This window comes from Podarcis filfolensis (assembly GCF_964270895.1).
Source record: "Podarcis filfolensis genome assembly, chromosome: 7".
In the NCBI taxonomy this organism is placed as follows: Eukaryota; Metazoa; Chordata; class Lepidosauria; order Squamata; family Lacertidae; genus Podarcis; species Podarcis filfolensis.
In genome coordinates, this window is record NC_139603.1 from 25,746,792 (window position 1) to 25,772,792 (window position 26,001).

The following is a 26,001-nucleotide window of genomic DNA, read 5'->3' on the forward strand; positions in this document are numbered from 1 at the left end:
TGAACTGGGCTGCTCTCTCTCTCTCTCTCTCTCTCTCTCTTTATGCCACCCCTCCCTTGCACACACACTAACTCTTTTCTGGCATTCTCTGAAAATCTCCCCCTTCCCAGCTTTCTAACTCTGCTCTGATGCCAAATTTAGCCGAAAAAGTGACTAGCCAACTGTATTCCTGCTCATTGCTCTTACACTTCAGATTATTATTATTATTATTATTATTATTATTATTATTATTATTACGACTACTAATATTACTGTTATTTTATTTATAAGACGCCCATCTGACTAGGTTGCCCAACCTACACTGATTCCCTAAGGTATTGGAATTATTACTGAATTCCTTAATCCTTTGGTATTGATAATGGACCTCACCTGATTTGCCTTGAAGATAATATTCTGAACTGCTGTGAGCCACAACCCTATGGAATGTATTAGTGCGTATATTGATGGTTCTGACTAGCACTGAATACAAGACCATGGACTCAGCTATACAGCTGCAAATAAAACGTTTTAAATGTGTTCTAAAGTGCAATATACAAATGTGACACTAGGCGGTGACACTGAGCTATGCAAAATTCAATGTGTTTTTTAAAACGTTTTTTTAAAAAATCATTTTCACAGCGCTTTTTATATGTGTGTAGATTCCACCCATGCCAAAGTTAGAATGCTGTTATCATTCTCCTAGGTATAAATGCCACTGAAGAGGTATTACTCAGGGACCTATTACCAGTGCTTTATGTAATTGTACTGGCAAATCATGGCTCCCGCACTGCAATTGATCAATGAGGTATGATTCAGACATTAAGCACCTCTGATGCCCACTGATTACAATGAAAGTATGCAGAACATGCATTATTTTCCCATTGAAGTAGTTGAACTTAAATGTGCTCAATTTTGGCTGGATTGTACCCATTACTAGAGAGCATCAAGGAAGCTTTCAAGGCTGTTGAATGAGAGTATTATTCAAATAATAATTTGGTTTACATCCAAGGATGTTTTAGTAGCGTGTAGCAGTTAATCACTGTCTGAGCATATTCTTAATGTTGGTGTATGCTTGGAGCAAATTTTCCCATGATCTTGATGCTGTTTACACAATCAAAGGAGAGCCAAAGACCTCTAATTAGTTGAGAGCTTTCCCCACTCTCAGAATCCAATCTACCTTTGATCCAGGGATTAATAACTTCCCCAGATTCCACCTCCAAATGTCTAACAAAACGCTGGTCATTCACTAAAATGATGTTCTAACTGCACATCTAAAGAAGGTGATTTGGACAGTACCCCAGTTTTAATGAACAAAGGAAACAGTAGTGTAGTGCAATTTTAATACTTTATGAAGGAGTTAAGATCCCAACTGAAGTAACAATCTGAAAGCTCCAACCTGACCATCCTTACACAAAATTTTGATCAGTATAACTTTCCTTCCCATGGAAATCGCATTTGCTATATTTTTAGTTGATTCCGACAGAGTGAGAAGCCATTACTCGCATCCAATTTTCCACATAACTGCTTCTGACTGCTGTCCCTTTTAAAGTCTTTTCAGGCTATCCATCCAGAATTAACTTTCTTTTAAGAAAAGGCCTTTTGTGGTTTATAAATTTTTAAATGCAGGATGGGAGCTGCCAGAACAGCTTTGGAGAGCAACCAAAGATTTGAAGCAGTCTCCGTAACATGAAATGAGGTACAGCCCCGACTGCACCTGGAGACAGTACCTCTTTCATTCGCCGTCTTCGGAGTTATGACACCTCTGGCTTTCGCCTCAGAACATCAGGAATTTTCCTTCAAACTGGCTTCTTGGAATGAGGCTTGTGCACTATTAGGGGATAATTTATCACATCATATTTCTCTGACTTGAGAAATCCAGCTTTTTCTTCTTCTTTTCAACAGAGTGGTATTAAAAAAGGAAAGAGAAAGAGAAACACGACAGCAAGGGCTGCTAAACTCATGCAGGAATCTTCAGATGGGGCCAGAGATAATGGACAATGGGGACTGCAAGAGAGCTAACAGGCAGCAGGGGGATAGTAGTCACCATCAATTATAACTGTACATAAAACTTCTCATTAAATTCCTGGTCCTCCATTCTTCGCCTGTAATTCACAAAGAGTTTCATTGATATCTGTTAGGCTAGTTTCGCGAGAGACCTCTGGTCGGCCAGAGTGAATTCTTCTCAGTAGTATAACACTGCTTTCCATCCTTGGTGGTTCAAGCATCTTTGCATTTAATGTGTGAGGATTTATTTATTTATTTTTATATGCAAATTGCATCGGAGGAGGAGGGGCTGATAATTGAAGGAATCAGAACTGGCACTGGAGGGGGAATTTAACTATTTCCCCCCCCCTCTGCAATGCAGAGAAGGTACCCCTTTCCAAAGCTACTGCTTCCTTGGGGGTGGGGCGAGTGGGGGAATCCCCCATTGTAAAATTATTGCAACTCTCCCTCCCCCAAAAAGCTGAAACAACATGCATTTTTTGGTAAAATAGAAAATGCAGGTCCAAAGATGTCTATGTGTCATCTTGGCTCTGAGTAATTGTGGAAAATATTTAGGGTGGTGGCCCTGAGAAAAAAAGAGGACAGGATTATAAATAGTCCTTTTGTACAACTCAAACATTTGGGCTCCCTGTTACCTTTCACCCAATATCTGTAAGTGAGACATGTTTTAACTAATTTAGTATGAAGATGTGGCTCACTTAGAGATTGTACAAACCTTGAGTTATGATTGCTGCCATAAATCAATCCATAGTAATTTAGGTTGAATATATAAAGTAATTGCTGAGATAGATACAGTGGTACCTCGGGTTACAAACGCTTCAGGTTACAGACTCCACTAACACAGAAATAGTACCGCGGGTTAAGAACTTTACTTCAGGATGAGAACAGAAATCGCGCAGCGGCGGCAGGAGGCCCCATTAGCTAAAGTGGTGCTTCAGGTTAAGAACAGTTTCAGATTAAGAACAGACCTCCAGAACGAATTAAGTTCTTAACCCGAGGTACCACTGTAGATTGATAAATAGACAGACAGACAGACAGACACACACACACACACACACGAACGACCAAATAGTACCTAACTCCCACTTGATTGAACAAAATGTATCCAACAGTTAGTGAACAATGCTGAGGGTGTAAAGAACCCAATGCAAATTTGGTAATACAGACCTATTGAGAATCCGCTTTTACAGAAATAAGATATATCATTGGCTACAGTCTTCCAGGCTAAATCACAGAAAACATAGAGCTGCAAGGGATTAGAGGGGTCACTGAGGTCAGTCATCCCCCAACAGTGTAAGACAAGTCCCTGTCAACACTAGAGGGAAGACACAGAAATCAAGGAGGGCAGGCAAGGGAAGGAAATGATAAAAACACAAGGGAGAAAAGCAGGCAAATGTTTAGGCTGTGCTTCATTTGGACTAGGAAATTGATGTGCTTCTACCCTTAATCCCAACATTTATGAATCAAGCTTTTTCAATACACTGGAACCTGTTTGAGAAAAAAAACAGTATTTTTCAAACAAGCACCGAGAAAGGCGAAAGAAGAGAAGTGCCTTCAGGAAGAGAAGTTGTCTTTGCACGTCTTTTAACACGCAGCAATTGCATTTGGCTTTTTGAGGAAAAAATTAGTCAATAGAGGTCTTGTGAATCCTGGGGGAGGACATACTAATTTTAATGAGCCACAACTACAGTGGTACCTCGGGTTACATACGCTTCAGGTTACAGACTCCACTAACCCAGAAATAGTGCTTCAGGTTAAGAACTTTGCTTCAGGATAAGAACAGAAATTGTGCTCCGGAGGCGCGGCGGCAGCAGGAGGCCCCATTAGCTAAAGTGGTGCTTCAGGTTAAGAACAGTTTCAGGTTAAGAACAGACCTCCGGAACGAATTAATCACGTAACCAGAGGTACCACTGTATAGGCAAAGTGGTCCCTGTTTTCTGCTATTGCACGACAGGGAGAATTTTAACAAAAGGCTGCAGCCGACATGTGATGGTAATTGAACATTAGGTGTCTTGTAATGATTTATCACCAAGGGGATTTGCAGAACCCTCGTGGCCAGTTAGCTTTTGGTAAGGCAGGTCAGGATTCATAATTGATTAACAGGTGGTAGAGTCATTGTGCCCGGAGGCCATATTGATGCTATAAATTCCCTATCTCTGCCTCATTGAGCATTGGGCCAGAACTGTCTCTCTGTGTGTGCTCTAAACATTGCCAATTCCTTTGGGGAGACCAGAAGGGAGCTGAATGGAGTTCCAGACAACCTTTCGGGATGGCCCTAAGCACACCGCATGCATATATCATTAGAAGACGCAGCATGTCACTTGCTTTTTGAGTATTATGTGATTGGTTTAACTCTTGTAATGAGAGATCCCCAAACGCAGTTGAAATCCACAGGTTCAGATTCTTTTTTTAAAAAAAAATAATAATTATATGCGGGTCCGAGCAAAGGTTTCGGTACAGTTGGATCCTGAGAGGACTCAGCTACATTAGTCAAAACGCAGTGTTATAAATGCGTTACAACTCCGTGACACCAGAGGGCGCTGCAGAGCTGAAACCGCAACTCAATTATTTTTTCAATTGTGAGTTTTACAATGGTTTGTTTGCAGAGCGTATTCAGAGCAGTTTTTTCATAGCTGTGTAGATTTAGGGAGACATAGGGAGATCCTGTGTTTACCATTCCTGATCTGTATTCATCTCTGAACTTCACTCTGTTTTTAGATAAGGTAGTTCTTTTACTATTGTGGTTTTTCAAAATGTTTTGAGGAACTCTAAGCTTTCTTTCTCAGGAATTGGTCAGGATTTCATCAGTGGGACCCATAGGGCCTGAAAGAAAGCTTATCCACTGCTACCGATCTCCCCTTGCAGAGCCCATTGCTAGAGAGTGCTGGGTATGTTCTGGCTGTGTTCTGGTGTGTAGTCAGGTCCAGAATCAGCACGCAGCATAGCTGGGCAACTGTTAAGTTTGGTTAAAATGGTTATATATGCATCACCCCTAAAGAGGAAGTGCATCACCAAAAAGTAACAAAACAGGACACATATTTCCATAAAAATTATATATGCTAATTTATATGTAGAGATGCAAATGTCACCATTTTGTAGATACAAAATGGCCTAGCTAAATCTAGGAAAACGGCTTACTCTATGGTTTTAACCCCTGCATGCTTTCACTAGAGCTAGGCATGCTGGTTATATATGGGGCTGATTTATCCCACAGTGTACTCACGCAAGGCAGGTGCTGGCATTTTTACAAGGGCTTGGATACCTTTTTACCAGGAATTAAGGAAGTAAGAAAAAGAATAAACCATCTAAAGTAACAGGGGAAAGTGAGAAGATTAAGCTTTGGAAAACGGTGATATACAACGACTTCTGATTTATTGGTGATAAAATGGAGTAGTGATAGTCGCTTGTGAATGATTGTATATCCCTATAAGTGGCGCAAAGCCAGAAAAAGCCAGGACTGGACTCGGCCGCTGCTACAATATTTCTGTTCGAGTACCTGTCATGTTCAATGCCAGCAGCTGCCATAAATTATAAGATGCTCATTCTGAGACTTCAACAAATAAGCACTCTGGTAAGAGATTCTGTGTCAACCCAGGAGTGCAATACGTAACAAAGACTTTGGGAAAAGGAACTCCAGTTTTCTCTTTCTCATAATACAATCTCAAGACAGCATTCAATCAATGGCATTTATAGGGATTTGCAACAAGCAAGAAGTTTGTTTGATGAAAGAGATGAACCTGGGAGTGCATTACAATGATATCATGTGAAGCTTTGTCATTGTAGTGGCCTTTTCCCCATAGATGCTGTGGTATATTACCACAGTGCATTGATGTGGGGCTGCCTTTGAAGACTGCAGATATTTCAGTGAGTTCAGAGGTAAAGGTAAAGGACCCCTGACAGTTAAGTCCAGTCGCGAACGACTCTGGGGTTGCAGCGCTCATCTCGCTTTACTGGCCGAGGGAGCCGACGTTTGTCTGCAGACAGTTTTTCCGGGTCATTTGGCCAGCATGACTATGCCGCTTCTGGCGAAACCAGAGCAGTGCACAGAAATGCCATTTACATTCCCGCCGGAGCGGTACCTATTTATCTACTTGCACTGGCGTGCTTTCAAACTGCTAGGTTGGCAGGAGCAGGGACCAAGCAATGGGAACTCACCCCATCGCGGGGATTCGATCTGCAAACCTTCTGATTGGCAAGCCCTAGGCGCAGTGGTTTAGATCCATGTCTCCAGTGAGAACATGGATGCAAATAATAATAATAATAATAATAATAATAATAATAATAATAATAATATTTATACCCCACCCATCTGGCTGGGTTTCCCAAGCCACTCTGGGCTGCTTCCAACACAATATTAAAATACAGTAATGCAAAATCAAATGCCTTCACTTTCTCGGTTTTCTATCATGTTCCCGTTGAAATCTGCCTTTCAGAAGGACCGTACTGTGGAGTCTACCTCAGTAGCTGCCTTTCCTTATGACCATTGACATACGACCAACCTTTGGCCTCCGTTGTTTAACTTGGGATGGGGGTGGCTGGAGGGGAGATTTTGTTAGAATTATGTGCGACCCTTTTCACTGGTAATCCTTTGTGAGCTCCTCAAATGTCTCGGAGAGGAATGTTTCTGTAGAATTGTGTTGTTTTACAGATGGTGCAAACACCTCTCCTGGTGCTTTGCGGATAACAGGGAGGTGGTGGGTTTTTGTGTGTGTGTTGTTGTTGTTTTTTGCAGATGTCCAAGTGTCAAGAGGGTTTAGCTATTCTTTTAGCAGACGCAGTTTGGAAATCCCCGAGTGTTTTAAAACATAACTCTTCCTCGCTGGAGCTTCCCTGCTTCTGGCTCCTGTGGCATTTTCAGGGATGCCTTTTGTATTATTCTTTCCATGAAATAGAGATCCCTAACCTCTGGATTCCACCCCTCCCTCCTTTTCGGTTTCCTGCTTTTAAATCAAAGCCGTTTAAATCAGTGTCGGGGAAGCATTCCCAGCTACGTTTGGTGCGTTAAATCTTGCAAATGTCTATTCTGTACAAAAGGGATCTTAATCCTGGGCTGTGTGAGGGCAGAACTTGTTATGTGGTAGTAATGGAGATGTATCTCAAAAAGACTGGTGCCTCCATCCCTGGCATTTTATTGTCAGTCATTGGCGCCATCAGCAGAACACAAGGAAGGTTTTTGCTTTTTAGTAATTTGGTAACCCTTGAAAAACAGAAAGAAGTTTATTCTTCAGCAGGGCTCTGGGGAACCACACCCTTTCCCACCTGTTGTGATAATATAGGCTAAAACACTGTAAACATTTAGGGGCCAACAGTTTTGCTTTGATGATGATGATTGCTGATACATACAATCTCTGTTTGGCTTTGGGGGTATAGTGAGTTTTGGGATTTTTATTTTATTTTTTGCATTTACGCAGCTGCTGATTTTAGGTTTTATTTTATATTTGTTTAGAATTTGTTTTCATACAAATAGGGCCAATTTGGGAGTTTTGCCTTCCTCATAGCAACTGTTACAACTTTGACTCAAAAAAGGCATTGGGGTGAGAGGGATACGTAAAAATCTCAGGGCACGCTGGTAAAGGGGTCTGGGTTGAAGTTCTGTCCAAGGGTCCAGATGGGGGGGGGAGGAACTGACGGGCCAAAGGACTTCCATTCAGTGGCCGGGGCGGGGGGGGGGGGTGTCACCATAGTTGACCTGCCTCTTGAAGACACCCTTAACCCAGAACCAACCATTGTGAATAATCACCCAGTAGTCGGAATGGATTATACATACCCAGTGCCTAAGCCAAAGTCTACTGTCATCTGTAATCAATAAAGTTGTGGCCAATTTAGTTCCAAGATCTTGTTGTGTCATTTTTGTTGCTACTCCATTACTGCCCCTTTCCGGTTCCTGGGTCACACTGCGCATGTGCCCGCAACCAACTTCTCAAACTTGGCTTGTTCAATGCTCTCTGCGTGTGTTTGCGCATGCACACATGTGCATACTCACGCATGTAAGTTCCAATATACATGTTCAAAGTTTCTGTGCACATAATGGCCTCCCCATTCATTTCAATATCAGGAGAATCTATTTGTAGTTAAGGGGAAGGCGACTCACCCAGGAGATTTATGTGCACCTCAGAGGATGCACAGAGTTTTGGATCAGAGCCCAGGCAAGTCATCGCTTGAGTTTCTATATTTACCTTTTGGGTTATACAGGGCACGGAAATGATTTGTGTAGATGAACATGGTTATTTTATACTTGACAGATTTAAACTATGGTTGTGGGGAGAATGGCTGCTTTTTAAAAAGCCATACCCTCCCTTTCTCATCGTGGCTAAAGCTATGAAAGAATGCCAGCTGCTTAAGTAGGAGGAACCAAAACGATTCCTGCAACTGCTGCCATTATACAGTAATTATGTTTGTTGCAAAAATAATAATAATGCACTTGCTCTGTGCAATTCTTACTTTGCTAGCAGCCGGGATAGAAAATAATAGCAAATAATGTTTTCGTACTATGTTAACTTGGTTGTTGTCAGTAGGGGGGAGGGGGAAACTAATGCACCTCTAGCAGAGTTATAAATTTTCTAAACTATCTGTGCACAGCATGATTAAAAATAAATAAATCTGTGTACAAAGAATTTTTGCAAAGCAACTGGCACTCTAATCCAAACAATTAGCTTTAAGCTGTAAAAATTTCAGGCACCCAAATTTAGCTTCCCCTTTAGCGCGGCTCTTATTTTGTTCAGCTCAGGGATCCAATTGGATACCAGATTCATATCTTTCACAAGCAGCCGTGTTGCTGCTGCCAAAGGGTCTTTGGCATCCCTGGACTTCTCAGATGTCTTGTAGCCTTTATGGTGTCCATTTCCACTTGGGTGCAAATAGTTCTTCTGCCCTCCCCAAAGACTGACGTCACTGACGGCAAGTGCATTTAGATGCTCAGCAAATGTCTGCCTGGAACTTCATTATTTTACTGCGCTTTCTAAAAAAAAGTCAAGAGTGGACTGCTCTTCTTCGATACCTAACTTGCAGAACTCTAAGTGGATTGAGCCTGATGTTCTGACAAACACCAGGCTTATGTCCCTCAGGAAACTGGCTGCCAAGCCCTCTGAATATGCTATTTTCATTGATATCATCTATGCATCTGTGTAAATAGGCAGAATGACCGCCTCCAACAAAAAGTCAGTGGTAAACTCCTTGGCCAAAATATTTGACCCGAATGCTTTACAAAACCAGCGACCTTCTAGTGAAGAGGAAGACTCACCTGCTCCCCAAATTTCAAGCAAGGATGTCAGCCCCCCTGAACAAATGAGTGGGCTGGATATTGCTTCCTTGGATCAGAAAATAAGCAGGTTGTTGACTGGGCAAGACAATGTCCTTCAGAAGTTGGATTACTTTTCACAGGAAATCTGCTGTATGGAAAAGAACATGGCGCTCTTAAAGGAAAAAGGAAGGGACTCTGGACTCCGACCGTCCGCCATAACACCTGAGAAGCCAAATGGTTCTGATGTCACAACATTATGCCTAGAAATTGACAAGAAGCTTGCCGACATGAACAGAAGCGCCGAGCAACAAGCCAAAAGGTTAGATGGGCTTGAGCAATTGGTCCTGGGAGTCCAGCAACTCCTTGGCTGTTTGGTAGAAAAACTGAAGACTTCTACCATCACAGATCTCATCCGCAGAAATGAAGTTCCTCATAAGCTCCTTAGAGTCGGTGGCTACCTGCGGAAAGATAGATCGGGAAACCTTTTCAGGATGCAGACGTTCTCGGAGAAAAAGGATGCGCTGTTCAGCAAATGGAATGAAAAGGTGAGCCCAGCTATTTAAGAGCCTAATGTGCTCTGCCCCCTTCCCTCCTTTGTGCTCAGGGGAAGTAGTTTTGGGCTAGGTCCAGATCTTCTGATACAGGAAAGGTTCCTTCCATTTGTGACAGTGACTCAGATCCAGCTGAGGCTCCTCACGGGAGGAAGGGAGGGGAGGGGATAGCCAGAGATTTCCTTTCCACGCTGCAACTCCCAGCACCACCTCCAGCGTTCCAGAGGGTTCAACCTCAACCCTTCAAAGCCGTTTGGGAAGGTGCAGGGGCCTGCAGAAAGAAGGGAGAAATTTTCCATCCAGGGCTCTATCTATACTTTTAGCAAAGTTCTGCTCCAGGCAGCCCTGGATCCAACCCCTTGTTAACTGTAACAAGTCATTCAGGTTTGGATTTTGTTTTTATTTTTTTAAAAGCTCCTAATTTTGAGCATTTTGAGCAATGCAAAATCACACCGTAATAATGGCACATGTAGCTTTGTCTTAATGTTTGGGTAACAGTATGCCCATTCTAGAAACCACAAATAAGGGAGAAATCCCAATCTCGTTATTCTCAGTTATTATTTCAGCACAACCTGTTTCTAACAAAATGTCAGAAATTATTTCTGAGACTCTAGTCATTTGGAAAAGTGCTTTATGAATGTAAATTAATATAAAGTACCTCCCTGCAGATTCTGTGTGCCGTGATATCAAAAAAACCACAACCAAACAAAGTGGCACTTTTTAATATCTAATTAAAGGTATTTGGTACTTTCATTGAGTAGAACTTTACATTTTCAGTTCCCTGAACACCTTTGCTGCAGGTTATGGGGTTTTTTTGTGTAAAATATAAAAGGAACGCTGTACATGTAACAAGCTATTTCAGGGTAGGCATGGGTGTAGATATTGGACTACTTTAGATGTAACACTAAACCATAGTTTAGCATTGCAAGAGTGAACCTGGGTAACCCCTGAACTCCCTAGTCCTTCAGAGCAGTCACAAGGGCAGTTTGGGTGCTTTCACTTCCATTTTAGATTAACCATAGCTTGCAGTTTCATCTAAACAAACTGCAATTCATTCTAACTATGGTAGAAACAAACTAATACCAAACCCAAGTTTACGATGCTGGCTTGTTTTTGCAAACCACAGTGAAGATTTACCATTAGACCATAGTTAAGTGTTATAGGAGAACCTGGCTATTAACTAGTGGCAGGCAGGTGTTCTCTTCCATGCAAACCATTCAAGTCTAAATCAGTTCCATTATTAGAAATGTACCCAACCCTTTCAGACCTTTTTTGGATCCACTTCATTGCCACAGAGATTTTAAAATGTGATAGGAAAAAATGGAGTTTCACAAACTGGTCCCTAAGTCCATTGCTAATGAAATATACTTGGAGTCGAGAGTGGATTTCATGCTCTTTATTCAGCTCATAGTGGTGAGGAGGAATGGAAGTTCCCCCACAATATCTGCTTTATATACATTATTTACACAATGGGCTGCACGTGATTGGCTAATTCCGGGATTCTCCTGTAGGCCAATCAGGTTGTGGATTCACTTCCACCTGGAGCTGGATTGGGTGGCTCCTGCGGACCAATCATACTGCTGCATTGTTCTAGGACCAATCAGACTGCTGCATTTTGGATCCTATTCAACTCAGTACATAACAGCTAATATGACTGGAACGGAACTGCTTCAGTTCATAAGTAATAGTCATAATTTGTACAGAACATTCAAAGTGTCAGTGTGCATTACCTCAGTGATCAATACAACATCTCTGTAAGTGAGGCCTGCATTATTGTCTCCATATTGACCATGGAGCTTAGACAATAGTGTCTTGCCTTCGTAGTCAGCCTGCAGCCGACACAGGATTTGAAGCAGGGACTTCATAGTGCACAGCTCACAATCCTAGTCATTTCTCTATACTCATTGACTTATTAACTAGATCATCTTTAAGACTTTTCACTGCTGCATCCAGGGGCTTTGCAAAAGCATTGTCCTTAAACAGCCCCACTTCCTTGTTGGATAACGCCTGGCTGGAGTAAACACATGTAATTCAATAAGGGCCAAGGGAGTCTGGGCAGCAGCAGGACAGCATCTTGTGAAATATTTCCTTTCAGTCTTTCAGGCCAAGGTTTCCCCATATAATCTAGATTACCTTGCAAGCACCGTTTTAAAATAGTGATAACCTAATGGAAAACCAATGTGTTGTGTAAGTGAATGAAACCATAGGAAGCATACGTATACAAGCTGTTTCGGGGTATCAAAATGAATCCATTGCAGGATGCAAATACATTTTAATCAACATTTAGGTTGTATATTGGTCAGATCTGCTGTTATTTGAACAGCGTCAATTTGGGATAAAGTCCCACAGATTTAAACAAGAGACAAAGAGATGCATATGTGCAGTCAAGGAGCCATAAAAGTGCTAAACTTTAACGGATTGCACCTAATGTTACTGTGAACCATGAATTCTAAGTCTTATTTTGGTAAATATTACGTGGCGAAAGGCTGTATCTGGAAAAGCCTGCTCAATATTTCAGTCCTTCTGGGTAAACAATGCTGTTAGTTGCGCAGATGTGTGTCTAAAGAAGTCCAAATGGGCAAGATCGTGACACAGTGGAAAGCATAAGTAGTGTTTTAGTCTGAATGGGGCCATATTCCACCTCTGAATGGGGCCTCCTGCTGCCGCCGTGCAATTTCTGTTCTTATCCTGAAGCGAAGTTCTTAACTCGAGGTACTATTTCTGGGTTAGCGGAGTCTGTAACCTGAAACGTCTGTAACCTGAAGCATCTGTAACCCAAGATACCACTGTACTGTATTGTATTGTGTTATACATCAGAGTCATTCAAAGAACAAGGTGAGTCAGAATAGACTGGAAGTGCCTATGTTAAGATTAGCCAAAATTCCTGTTTCTCAGCTTCTTTTGCATAAGGACATTCAGGTTGTCTATATGAATGAGGTAATCTCACACAGTTGACTTTATGAGCTGCTGAAATCGACAAACACTCTCTGCACACCATCTTATTTCAACTGGGGCTCCCTGAAAATAATCTGTGCATTTACCATCTTGTTTAGAAGCCTGTAACATCCACTGAATTCATCACACACACCTACACCTGTTTCTTGAAAGAATTCTATCTCCTGACACATTGGTTTTACCACTTTTGTTGTAAAATAAAGTCTTTTCCCCTTTTCTCCAGGTACCAGAGTTTGTTTTTTTAATTAAAAAAAATAGCCAGTAGTGAAAGGGGATATATCAGATCCCCAAAATTATAATGCGCATGCTTTCCCAAGCATGGTAATTAATACTTGTGTTGGGAAAAGTAATGGTTAAAATAACCCTAAGAATTCATACCTTAATGATCCAGACCTTGAACATTTCATTCACGGCAAAATGAACTTTTATCAGTAAATGTTTTGAGGGCAGCCTCCCAGCAGCATATCTCTGGGCTCCCTTAACACCATGACTATCAACTTCCAAGGAGAATATTAAAGCACTTTTACTCCTCAGTATTTTCCCATATTGTTAGATTTGCCATTTTAGTTGTAATTGTAATTGTTTTAGCATACCATTGTAATATACTTTGTGCTTCCTTCTGAAATTAAACGGGGGTACAGACATGAAATTAAACTTGCCTAACCGGACTGTATTTTAAAGGAATCCAAGATCAGTCTAACTGTCCATGAAAATAATCATTGGCTCAAGCTCATAAACCACAGCTGGATTTGTTAAACATGCATATTAAGTAAAACCAGGCTATAATTCAGATTTTCTTGAACAAACATTGAAATGAACTCGCTGTAATTCATTACAGCTGGGTTTGTCTCTTTCTTTCACTGCGACTGCCTGTCATGTTAGGCCCAGTATTTACTGTTGTTCTGAGTGCAATTGTCAATTAGAATATCATCATTCACTCTACAGGGAGGGAAAACAGTGGTTTTTCTATAGAACTACTGAAAGCTCCGAGGCTTATTCCAAACTGGATTGCACTTAAGAGACATGTATCATCAATGCACTATTTATTTATTTATTATTGCTAACCATATAGTCAGTGGACTGTGTTGAGGTCTCTTCTTGCTTTGGCTGTGTTTGTTTCTTTGTTTAAAAATTACGAATAGGTTTCAAATCTTGGGATGTGTGTCCCCCCTCCCGGTTTTCTGATACATCCCTCGTGTTTGGGGAGGGTGTGTGTGCTGTTTTGGCAATGGATGCAACAGTATTACCAGGCTGAACTTTGGAAATAAAGGGGATAGTTAACTTCCATCTTCCTCAGCTCTGTGATTTGGCTAGAAGCAGTTTCCCAGAACTGAAAAGAGTGCTCAAGCTATAGAGAAAGATCAAGTCTTCAGGTGGTATCAGGGTGCTGTCAGTGGCTCCCAGCTGGTTGCCCAGGAAGTTGTAAAGACAAGGGAAAGTTTCTTCCGGTCCTTTTTTATTTCAAACTTTACAGAGAGAGGCTCTAGAACCCAACCTCTTGGATAATGGTGTTGTCCTGAGTGAATCTCCACCCCCCATCTCTCCCATTTCCTCATTCTTCATCCTCATCACCTCCTCTATGGGTGCTGCTAAGTGCCCTCTGCCTCCAAGCTCTTTGCTCTCCTACTTTTAAGGCTTGCCGGGTTCTGGGAGATGGTAGGTCTGGAGTGCTTTCTAATGACAACGTGTCAGCCAGCTGCTCCTCCAGCTTTGCCTGCTCCTCTCCCATAATTTCCCAACTTTCCCCCTCATCTGCCTCTGAGCTATGACCTCCCGCAAACCCCTGTTGTAAATCTATACTGTCTTCCTCTTTCTCTTCCCTGGAAGGGTCAGGATGGGGAGGCGGTCTCCACCATTCCTCCTCCGCCCGGTCCCTGACAGGTGGCCTCTTGCTCGGAAAAGGCTCACTAAGGGTTGATTGATCCATTTGTGCATAATTCATAACTCAGCACTCAACGACTCCTTTAACCAATGCAGTGACTGTTTGCACTGAAAAGTGTTGTCTTTACAAAGTGAATATGGGAACGTAAGTGAGTTCTGGTAGATTAGACTCTGCCATCCTGCTTCCTATAGTGGCGATTCTGGGAAATCCAGAAATAAGACATGAAGAAGTTTCCCCCTCCCTAGCAATTGATACTCAGAGTTATCTTGTCTTTGAACCTGCAGGTTTTATATAGCTATTAGGACTAATAGCCATGACCTGAGTAATGAAAGAAGTGATCAACACACATGTGTAAAATGGCCCTTTGTAGTGTTTTTAATGTGATTTTAATTGCAGCTTGCATTGTATTAGCAGTAAACATTCTGGCGTGGTTGTTAGAATGGTGCCTTCTGGTGATAAATAGAGGAATTCTGACTCAAATCATCATATTCACCCGTTGATGGTTACTGCAGAACTGAAGCCATTGCAGCTCATACACCATAGACAGAGTTTTCTTATTATCGGAAGCTACCTCAAACACAAAGGGCCGGATTCAACTAAATTGTTGTGCTAGCACAATATTGACTCCAAGAGAAGAGGGGAAATGGTTCCACCTGACAAGCAGAAATCCTTGAGCTGATAATAATAATAATAATTTATTATTTATACCCCGCCCATCTGGCTGGGTCTCCCTAGCCACCCTGGGCGGCTTCCAACAAAGTATTAAAATACAGTGGTCTGTTAAACATTAAAAGCTTCCCTAAGCAGGGCTGTCTTCAGATGTCTTCTAAAAGTCGGGTAGTTGTTCTTCTCTTTGACATCTGGTGGGAGGGCATTCCACAGGGCGGGTGCCACTACCGAGAAGGCCCTCTGCCTGGTGGAAGTGTTCTACCCAGAGGTTTCCAAATGCCTCACTTCACATAGTGACATATGAGTCACCAAGTTTAAAGTCATCAGCAGAGCTGGAATCAAGTGAGGTGGATCTGTGGTACCCAACCTTTTGTGCCATGGTTGTCATCCTGGAAGTTCTGTTGATCCTTCACCCACAAGGTGAAAAGACTGGTTCTCTGCTGAACGCAGAGTCATGACGCAGTATGTGTGGTGTGTCTTCCTTTTGTGACGCCTTGTGCTACTCTATGTCTTGCTTTGTGCTATGGTGCTGCAGGAGAACAGCAGCTAAAGGAATTTCATAACATAAACGAGGGTTTTTAAGAACCCATATGGTACACACATAAGAGGCTGTCAGGAAATTTGAAATTGAAAAGTTTTTTAAACCCTTTAGAAACTCCACGAAGGTTATCTAGATCCCTGACAAGTTTATCTGGTATCCTTTGATTTTGTATCCTATCAGTATGTACATCGGAACAAATGTCACAAGAAATATGGGGAGGAATCTGAAAGGGGAATGTTGGCTTTCAGCAGCCCCAGGGCATTTACTCAGGTGATGTCTCATGCCCTGATGCTAAAAAAAGTCGATATGTTGAGGCATCGGTATAGTTGCACGTGGGTTGCTGTCAGGGAAAACATGTCTACTCTGTATTGGTGCTTATATATCAAGATTCATGACGTTAGTTTGGCTGGGAATGGCATGCTGAAGTTCTTGTTATCATCACTCAGATCAAGTAACTGAACCACAACTATTAATGGGACTGACACAGAAGTGGGATATCTGATCCTAATAAATCTCCAAGAGATTTTTATTTTATTTTTTTATTTCCAGAAGCTCCCGATATAAACACTCATGTACAGGCAATGTAGTGTTTGCAGATGCAAATTTCCCTATATTATGACCTGTTAAGTGCAATTGAACTGAAGCCACAGAACAGTTCAGTTTTGGCACCCGATTTAACCTGATGGGATGATAAAGGCTGGGAGGTGGAGGCAACTTCATGAAATGTTCATTATAGTGCTTCTGGCATTGGAAAGAAAATCAAAGGGTTTTATTAGGTGAATAAAGAAAGAAAAAAGAAGGCTGAGTATCAGAAACATTGCCAGGTTCATCCTGGTGGTGTATAAAGAAGGAATTCAGTGAAGTCAGGTGTTCATAAAAACTCCAAGTTAATTTTGGAACGAATTTCAAATTGCTACTAAAAGCACGATATTTATGCCTAATGACGCCTTCGTGTCTAATTCCTGCCTTTTTCAGCACATATTTCTTTCAAACAATCTCATCCAAGTACCAGGTCAGACTAAGGCATTCTGGATAGGAAACGGTGTCAACAGAGTTAACTTGGCTGCTCAGAGAACACATTGCCCCAGCAAGAATTTTAGGCAAATATTATGTTCTGGAAGGAGCAGCCAGAGACCTTATAGAAAGGAGATACTGTTGAGCACGGTACAACACCCGTTCACCTTGAAAGCAACCTGTTCCACGGCGCTGCCAAATAAAGTGCGACCTGGCTGATTGAGGGAAAGTGGTAATTGAAAGCAAATATTTTGCAGGGTTAGAGCAAGGAGCCAAACGGCAGCTGAGCTGGGGAACCTGTGTCTTTGGACTGAATCACTTCAGACCATGGAAGTGAATGTACCAATGTAAAAATAATCCTTGCACATGGTAAACAAAATGTCAGGAAATAGATTTCAAGCCTACTCTTTTCCCTGACATGCTATTTTTCTATGTACAATGTTCATGAATGTAAAAATAATCCCTTGCACATAGAAAACAAACTGTCAGGAAGTAGGTTTCCAGCCCATTCTTTCCCCTGACATTCTATTTTTCTATGCATAAGGATGTTTTTGTTTTGTTGGGGGTTGATTCTGCCATGTGAGCCCCCACCTGAAGTCTGAAGTGGTATTCTCAGACATAGATTTGCCACCTCAACTGCAGTTGGGAAGAGATAGGCCTAAATGTAATACTCAAACACAGAGGAAAAAGGGAAACTCCTCAAACCCTTTGAATCAAAGTGTGATTGCAGATTATCTTTCATAACCCTGTTGTAATATTATCTTATTTGAAACACCTCCATGCCTATGAGCCATAATCCATGCTACCTCAAAGGGCTTCATGGAAACCAAAGGGAAGTTTTTCGGTTGATTGATAAAGGTTGTTGTTGTTTAGTCGTTTAGTCGTGTCCGACTCTTTGTGACCCCATGGACCAGAGCACGCCAGGCACTCCTGTCTTCCACTGCCTCCCGCAGTTTGGTCAGACTCATGTTGGTAGCTTCGAGAACACTGTCCAACCATCTGTTCCTCTGTCGTCCCCTTCTCCTTGTGCCCTCAATCTTTCCCAACATCAGGGTCTTTTCCTGGGAGTCTTCTCTTCTCATGAGGTGACCAAAGTATTGGAGCCTCAGCTTCATGATCTGTCCTTCCAGTGAGCACTCAGGGCTGGTTTCCTTAAGAATGGAGAGGTTTGATCTTCTTGCAGTCCATGGGACTCTCAAGAGGTGGCAATAATGTCTTGAGCAGGGGAAAAGGTGTGCAGACAGAGCGGTTGTGGATGGATCTCATTTTCCCCAGTGGCATAGGACCCAGGGTGGCTGAGAGGTGGCTGTCACAGATACAGCCCATAATCATTTAATATTTGGCAGCCTAACAATTGGTAGTGTATCTTGGGTAATCAGATGCTGGGGGTCGGGTGGGTGGAAAGGCAACAGGGGCTATTTTACAACATTTGGTTAACATTTCTGAAAACTGAATGCAGATCACAGTGGACCTGGGACTGATCCTGAGAGGCAGTTCTTATTTTCTGACATTCTGCTTTTTTCTGTGAGCAGTATATTCATAAAAGCTTCCTCTAGATGTCACTGTAGCATTGTAGACTACGGAGAAGTTGTACCAGGCAGGGTGTATCACATACTCAGAACTCCTGTGAATGTGCCAACATAATTTCATGGTAGCAAATCATACTGGTTTGTTTCAGCACCGTTGTTTTCTAATGCATCTCAGTGATCAGCACATAACAGATTAAAATCAGATAGCAAGACTATGCTTGGCAAACTGAAGAAAACTAATGATAATCTCTGAACTTCTTTCCCGATGGCTATTTATTTCAGTGATATATATCTCACTTGTAAAATAAACCCTCAGAGTGGCTTAGCTAAGTGGTTGTAATATGCAGAATGTTCATGGTAGGGATGGAGGAGAAATTTAGTTAAGTTCACACTGAAAGGCGAATTATCAAATTCACACTTTCCCAAGAAATATGAGAACGGAAACACATTCGTCCTTCAAAATTCGCATTTATCTGAATTTTTCGGTGCAGTTCTCCAACCAGATAAAGTTTACAACAATGCATATATTAGGTTAAAGTGTGCATAAATATGACTATATTAACAAAAGTAACACAAGATGCATTACATTAGGACAAATTGTTTGCAAAAATGTGTGTATTAATTGATCATAGCCGCATAAAAAATGCTGAAGAATTTTTTAAAGGATTTTTTAAAATCACAAATTGCTATGGAAATTTGGAGAAATTAATATTAGGAAATGAGAAGCAGAGAACCAAAACTGACATATTCTTCCTTCCCTTCCTTCTAACTGTTGAGGAGCAAGGGGCAGTTACAGATTTTTAAGTCAATGCTCCTGTTGTAAAGTATGAGGAAATTGTTAGTGGAAATGGGGAAGAGAAGCAAGGGGACTGTGAAGACATGGAGCAGGAGAGGCAGAGAATCAAAGCTACAAGAAAGATGAATAAGGATGGAACAACAACAACAACAATTTATTATTTCTACCCTGTCCATCTGACTGGGTTTCCCCAGCCACTCTGGGCGACTTTCAACAGAACATTAAAAACAGAATAAAACTTCAAACATTATAAAGTTCCCTAAAGAGGGCTGCCTTCAGATGTCTTCTAAAAGTCAGATAGTTGTTTATTTCTTTGACATCTGATGGGAACCCTTCCACAGGGTGGGAGCCACTACCGAGAAGACCCTCTGCCTGGTTCCCTGTAGTTTCACTTCTCGCAGTGAGGGAACCACCATACATTGTTTTGAAACAATAAGCTATCTGGCATTAACTCTCTGAGCAGTGAAGACCTTTAACAATGGTGTTTTATGCAAATAACCTACTTCATAGTTTGCACAGAATTCAGTTCAACTCCATTTATAACGGTTGGTCATCACTGAATACTACAAAGTACGAGTTTAAAATGTACAGCTAGCAATTGGGAGGGGAGAATCATTGGCTAGTCTGATAATAAAAACATAAGCAGATAACTGGCCCCAAAACAGCTGCTGCTGCTGCTTCTGCTGCTGCTGCTGCTGCTTCTTCTTCTTCTTCTTCTTCTTCTTCTTCTTCTTCTTCTTCTTCTCCTTATTCTTATTCTTATTCTTATTCTTATTATGTGAAATTATTTCTGATTTGTGTCTATGTGTGTGTACTGTTAGAGCAAAAATAGCAACATTATTTATCGCATAATTGCCCAATTTGGAAAGAAGGCACCAAATTCCAGAGGCTTTCCCATAGCAGACATTCCTTTGAGAATTTCAGACAAAAATCTTTGTCTGGGCAAAATCTATGGTATGAACCTTGACCACACTTAAACCACAAATGGCCAGCTCATGGGAGCTTTTGCATACCTTCCCATCAAATAAGCCAATGTCATTGTTTGGAAGTGCAGGACCACGACTGTCTTCCCTAAAGTCTGTTCAAATAGGCATGTTCCAGTTGCAGGTAGTGGCCATGGGAACTAATTAGAGGTGTTGCCAGAGTTGGATTTGATTAGAAGTTGTGGAAAAATATGTGGCTTACAGAAAAGAAGGTGCAGTTTTGCAAAGGAAGTGTATTACGAATTAAGGGTCTAATGTGTTTCCTTGCTCCTTTCCCCCTAGGAAAGATCATATCTAGCCGGAAAGGGAACAAAATTGATAAAGAAGAAGAAACCACCAGATTCCTCAGGTTAGTTTTTGTCTTCCAAACCTGATGACAATACCTTTCTATGCCTAGCCTTGTGCCCTAGAGAAGAGGGACTAGACTTGTCAAAGGGGAAAGTGGCTTTAGCACTGCACGGCATTCTGAGGTGAAATTTCTCAACCTTGGCCTCCTGCCCATGGGACCTGTGCCAAGTCTACACCTCTAGACTAGCTTGTTTTATTCTTATAAGCCAAAACTTATTCATATAAATACAGTGGTACCTCGGGTTACAAACGCTTCAGGTTACAAACTCTGCTAACCCGGAAGTAGTACCTCAGGTTGCAAACTTTGCCCCAGGAGGAGAATGGAAATCGCACGCTGGCGCATGGCGGCAGCAGGAGGCCCCATTAGCAAAAGCACAGCTCAGGTTAAGAACAGTTTCGGGTTAAGAACGGACCTCCGGAATGAATTAAGTTTATAACCCGAGGTACCACTGTATGTCAGCCATGTTACTTACCAATTAGAACATGGGTAGGCAAACTAAGGCCCAGGGCCTGGATCCGGCCCAATTGCCTTCTAAATCTGGCCCGTGGACTTTCTGGGAATCAGCATGTTTTTACATGAGTAGAATGTGTCCTTTTATTTAAAATGCATCTCTGGGTTATTTGTGGGGCATAGGAATTTGTTCATTCGCCCCCCCCCCAAAAAAATATAATCCGCCCCCCCAAGGTCTGAGGTACAGTGGACTGGCCCCCTGCGAAAAAAGTTTGCTGCCCCCTGAATTAGAAGACTTCTCAAACAGAAATATTTCAGACCAAACTATACATACTGCAAACTATACTTGTTGACTCAACTTGCAGGATTTTTTGAGGTGTTGTTTTGTTCTTTTGTTCCAGTACATGGAATATCTTGGGTTACCTTTTGTATCAGGGTAGAATAAAGGGAGGAAAGAGGGAGAAACAAATTACTTCCCCCCAAAACAACTGAAATGCTGCCATCAATACATGTTCTTCTTTCATTCAAATGGCTGCTGTTTTCTGTTTGGTTCCAGAGGAATCTGATGGGAGTCCAGAATCGTTTTCCCACACAGAAAAGGTCCATAAACTCAACAAGGAGAATACTGAGAAGGCAAGTGCTCTTTTTGTTCAGAGAAGTTCCCTTAAACCTCTTACTCATGAGTCAAAGGAGAAGGCAGAGGACAGCCATAGCAAAAATTGGAAAGGCTCCCTCCCGAAGACAACAGGGAAAAAACTGGCAGAAGCAAAGGCCGTTTGTAAAAAACTGAGTAGCGACGATACAAAGAGTGATGCTTTGGGAGTTGTAAAAAAGCATCAGAGGTCTGAAGAAAGCCCAGAGAAAGCAGGAAAAGATGTTGAAGGAACAGATACTAGCAGAGATGAAGAAACAGAAGTACCAGAAACTACATCCCCAGGTGAAGATACAGCAGAAGATCTCAGCAGTCCATCAAAAAGCCAGAATCAAGATGTCAGGTAGGTTTTATATGATAATTCCTCAAATATCATGCAGTTACCTATTAAAGATTATTGCATGCATGAAGAGTGGGGCTTGGTGTGATTTATGCAAAGGTCACATACAACACTGAATTTGCATTTTTAAAATCTGTCATGCTTGGCAAAACAGACGAACATATTGGTTTGGAGATGGCAAAATGACAGAGCTCCACTAGCAACCAATAACGATTGAAATGTTGCTTTGTTTTATTTATTGTTAGTATAACATACAAACATAGTACTATTACAAATAAAAGCATAGGAAAATACCATTTTAAAATGTTGACAATGTGAGTTTTTACAACTGGTAATGATAGTTACTGATTGTTCCAATACACAATCTCCCCATTGAAAATTAATATTTGAATATTCTTCCCTTGCCTATCTAGTGATGTTTAGTATCTCTGTATCCAAAATATATAGAACTTAGTACATGCATTCTTTGTGATCTGCTCTGGTCTGCTCTGAAGTTTGCAGAGATCAATAAAGTATAAAATGGTGAAGACACCAGCTGCTTTTTGTGCAGTTATTTTCTCATATGCATTTTGTTTACCATATGCATTTTGTTTAGCCATGAAACGCAAACACTAAAAAAAGTAACGACCTTCTTACATTGTTTTGTTTTAACCTATATTTTTGCTTCATTCCAACTCCACTCTCACGATGCCATTAGAATAATCTGTATCCCTCATCCTGTAGGCATAAGGTCAGTGAAAAGGCCTCATTCCCTCCAAAAGATGAGCAGAATGGCAGCAGTAAGCGTCGTGTGAATGACTTTGGTCTTACCAAAGAGGAGAGCAAAAAGAGCAGGGTAGATGCAGCGAATGCTAAGGATGGACAGAAACCCAAAGGAGCGACGAAGCCAAAAGAGGCACAGCCTGCCTTGCCTGGGAAAACAAATGGATCTGATTCCACACCCAAGAAGACTGAAAATAAGCAAGAAGCTTCAATAGGAGACAGTATTACAATTGGTACAACCTGGCTTAAAAAAACAACATAGATATGCATGGTGATGATGCCAAGCAAAATGGAGTGTACCTTGCATCTTTAATTAACTTCCCAGGAGTTAATAGAGCTTGCATGAAACTTCAGGGGTGTTATTTTGTTAATTCACACCAGCTGACAATCCGTTTTGAGAATGGGGAAGTTCAAAAGCTTTCTGTGGAGTCCATTCTGAAGCCCCATGGCGACTTGTTCATTGGGGGTTGTTGTTGTTTTGTACCAACTAACAGGGCTTGAGGATTTTGCAAAATGTGAGTCTTCTTTTTGTTTTTTTATTTTGTGAAGTTAATGGCACAGTCCTCAGGAAGTTCACAAGATTCATTTTTTACAGGAAAAAATCGTCATGGGGTGAGAAACCCTTGCAATACTACCCTTTATTTAATTCTTTTTAAAAGTGGTGATGTAAGAATCCACGGAAAGCCACTGGAAAGATATCACCTTGTTGTTGTATCTTTATACCCACGAGGCTCTTTTGAATTATTCACAGAGAACTTGATAGCTGCCCAGCTTGCTCAAAGATGGTCCCATGACTTGGATTCCAGATTCCTGATAAATCCAGTTCTTAGGAGCCTCTTAACGCAAACTGAAAAGATTATACTTTCTGGGGCAAATGGAAATGCTTTCATGTGTTGTTACTCACACAAATGGCTTTTAGTAAGTACCGTATTTTTCGCTCTATAGGACGCACCGGACCATAGGACGCAACTTGTTTTAGAGGGGGAGAACAAGAAAAAATAAATCTCCCCCTCTCTGCTCAGCGCCCCTTCAGCGAAGCGGCAGGAGAAATGAAGCCCCTTCCATTTCTCCTCCCGCTTGGCTGAAGGGGCGCTGTGCAGCTCTCCCTCTCTGCTGAAGCCAGGAGAGTCTTGCTCTCCTGGCTTCAGCAAAAGGAACCTGAAGTCTCCGGAGCGCAGCGAAAGCTCCTGCTGCGCTCCTGAGGCTTCAGGTGGCTATCCCTGAAGCCTGGAGAGCGAGAGGGGTCAGTGCGCACTGACCCCTCTCACTCTCCAGGCTTTAGCGAAAGCAACGCAAAGCCTCCAGAGCACGGAGGGAGCATCCTATAGAGCGAAAAATACGGTACCTGACTTACAAAAACAGGCCCAGGACTTACCTCCCTAAACTCACAAGGTGGGTTGATGTGGTGGCTGTTTGTAGCTTTAATCAAATTAAGAGGTAGCCTCCAATTTCCGCACTATAAGCCCTGTGTTTATATATCACCACCCCCTCATTCTTCCCTGGAATTCGAGTACAGAGGTGAGAATTTTGAATTTCAAAGTATACTCTGGTGCATGTTCAGAGTGAAGTTCGGTGTTGACTGTAGTCAATGAAACTCACCATCAGGCCTTGCTGTATAAGGGGGAATTAATATTTTGTAAAACAAAGTGCATGTGTACTGAACATTGTAACATTGCTTGTTCCGTGGAAATGGTAGATAATGAGCATAATAAGTCGATTTCTTCATGTGAGGATTTCACATGCATTTCTTATCATTTGTAGAGTATATCTCACCACCGGCGGCTCCCTTTGATCATCGGATCGTCTCAGCTAAAAGAGCAGGGATCAATAGCTATTATCATGTCCACAAGGGCGAAGTTTTGGGAGGGTAAGTACAATTGAAGGTATTGTTAGCAGAATGAGGAATCTCTTCAAGTTGTTGAATATCACACTGCAGTGGTAGATTAGGTGATAGGGGTAACTAGAGTAAAACAACACGGATAACCATTTAAAGTGCAACTTTGTGAGGAGTGGAAAATCAGTAACAAAGGCAATGTAACATATCAATAGTTTAAAATGCTAAGTTATGTAACATATTATTTTTCCATTTGGCATAATTAGCCATGTTTTCAAGATATAGGTTAAAAAGCTGGGATAATATCCAACTGAGTCATATTCAAAATGGCTCCACTGAAATGAATGCATATAAGTCCATTGATTTTAGTGTATCTACTCTGAGTATAACTAACATTGAATATCACTCTGTATATCAATTGACTCAAAGCTTAGTGGGGACAGTGTCAACTTTCAAGGTACCCAACCATTCTTACCTGATCTCCAATTCTGTCCATCATTCCTTACAAGAATCATTCTCAGGGTAACTCCCACATTATTTTCCTCCTTCAGACTTACATTGGCGTGCCTTTCTTAAGTACCATATTTTTCGCTCTATAAGACGCACCAGACCACAAGACGCACCTAGTTTATAGAGGAGGAAAACAAGAAAAAAAATATTCTGAATCTCAGAAGCCAGAATAGCAAGAAGGATCGCTGCGCAGTGAAAGCAGCAATTCCACTTGCTTTTCTGGCTTCTGTGATAGCTGCGTAGCCTGCATTCACTCCATAAGATGCACACACATTTCCCCTTACTTTTTAGGAGGGAAAAGGTGAGTCTTATAGAGCAAAAAATACAGTATATTTCCTCTTAATTTGAGGAGGTTTGACAGAAATAGCCAGGAGTCCAGCAGGATTGGTGGGGCAGTACCTCACAATAAGGGACAATTGCTAGACCAGGCTTCCTCAAACTTGGCCCTCCAGATGTTTTGAGACTACAATTCCCATCATCTCTGACCACTGGTCCTGCTAGCTAGGGATCATGGGAGTTGTAGGTCAAAAACATCTGGAGGGCCGAGGTTGAGGAAGCCTGTGCTAGACACTGTTCTGCCTCAAATAATGAGATTCTAGTGAGGATAGGAAACTTGGATGCTCATATCTCAAAGGAAGGGCAATGGGCCTTGGATTCAGCAACATTTCCCTCTTTTCCTTTCTTTAGTGGACGATTTGGCCAGGTGCATAGATGTGAAGAAAAATCAACGGGTCTCAAATTAGCCGCCAAAATTATAAAAGCAAGAGCTGCCAAGGAAAAGGTAAGGGCAACTGGAGTGCAGGCCTACAGCAGAGCCTTGCCCAAGAGGTTTTGTTATGCAGATGTACTTTGCCACTTCCAAGTGGCAGCTTTTGTTCTACTGATTCCCATATACCTTGGTTTATTACGCTCCTGTTTGTACAACTTGCGAACACAGCTGTGGAACAGTTATTTCTTCTTC

General features: G+C 41.7%; 1 protein-coding gene across 2 annotated transcripts in view; it reads left to right on the plus strand.

Annotated features, from left to right (window-relative positions):
- Positions 1-26,001, plus strand: part of MYLK4 (myosin light chain kinase family member 4) — a 94,747-nt gene that overhangs the window by 47,205 nt on the left and 21,541 nt on the right. Inside the window, exons 1-6 of one of the 2 annotated variants that reach the window (XM_083623852.1) lie at positions 8,787-9,768; positions 20,426-20,492; positions 21,499-21,937; positions 22,658-22,929; positions 24,458-24,563; positions 25,728-25,821. In XM_083623852.1, the coding sequence (XP_083479978.1) occupies positions 9,121-9,768; positions 20,426-20,492; positions 21,499-21,937; positions 22,658-22,929; positions 24,458-24,563; positions 25,728-25,821 (1,626 nt within the window). In that variant the 5' untranslated portion in view covers positions 8,787-9,120. Of the gene's footprint in view, positions 1-8,786; positions 9,769-20,425; positions 20,493-21,498; positions 21,938-22,657; positions 22,930-24,457; positions 24,564-25,727; positions 25,822-26,001 lie in introns of those variants that run through there. The other variant, XM_083623853.1, reaches the window with a different exon arrangement.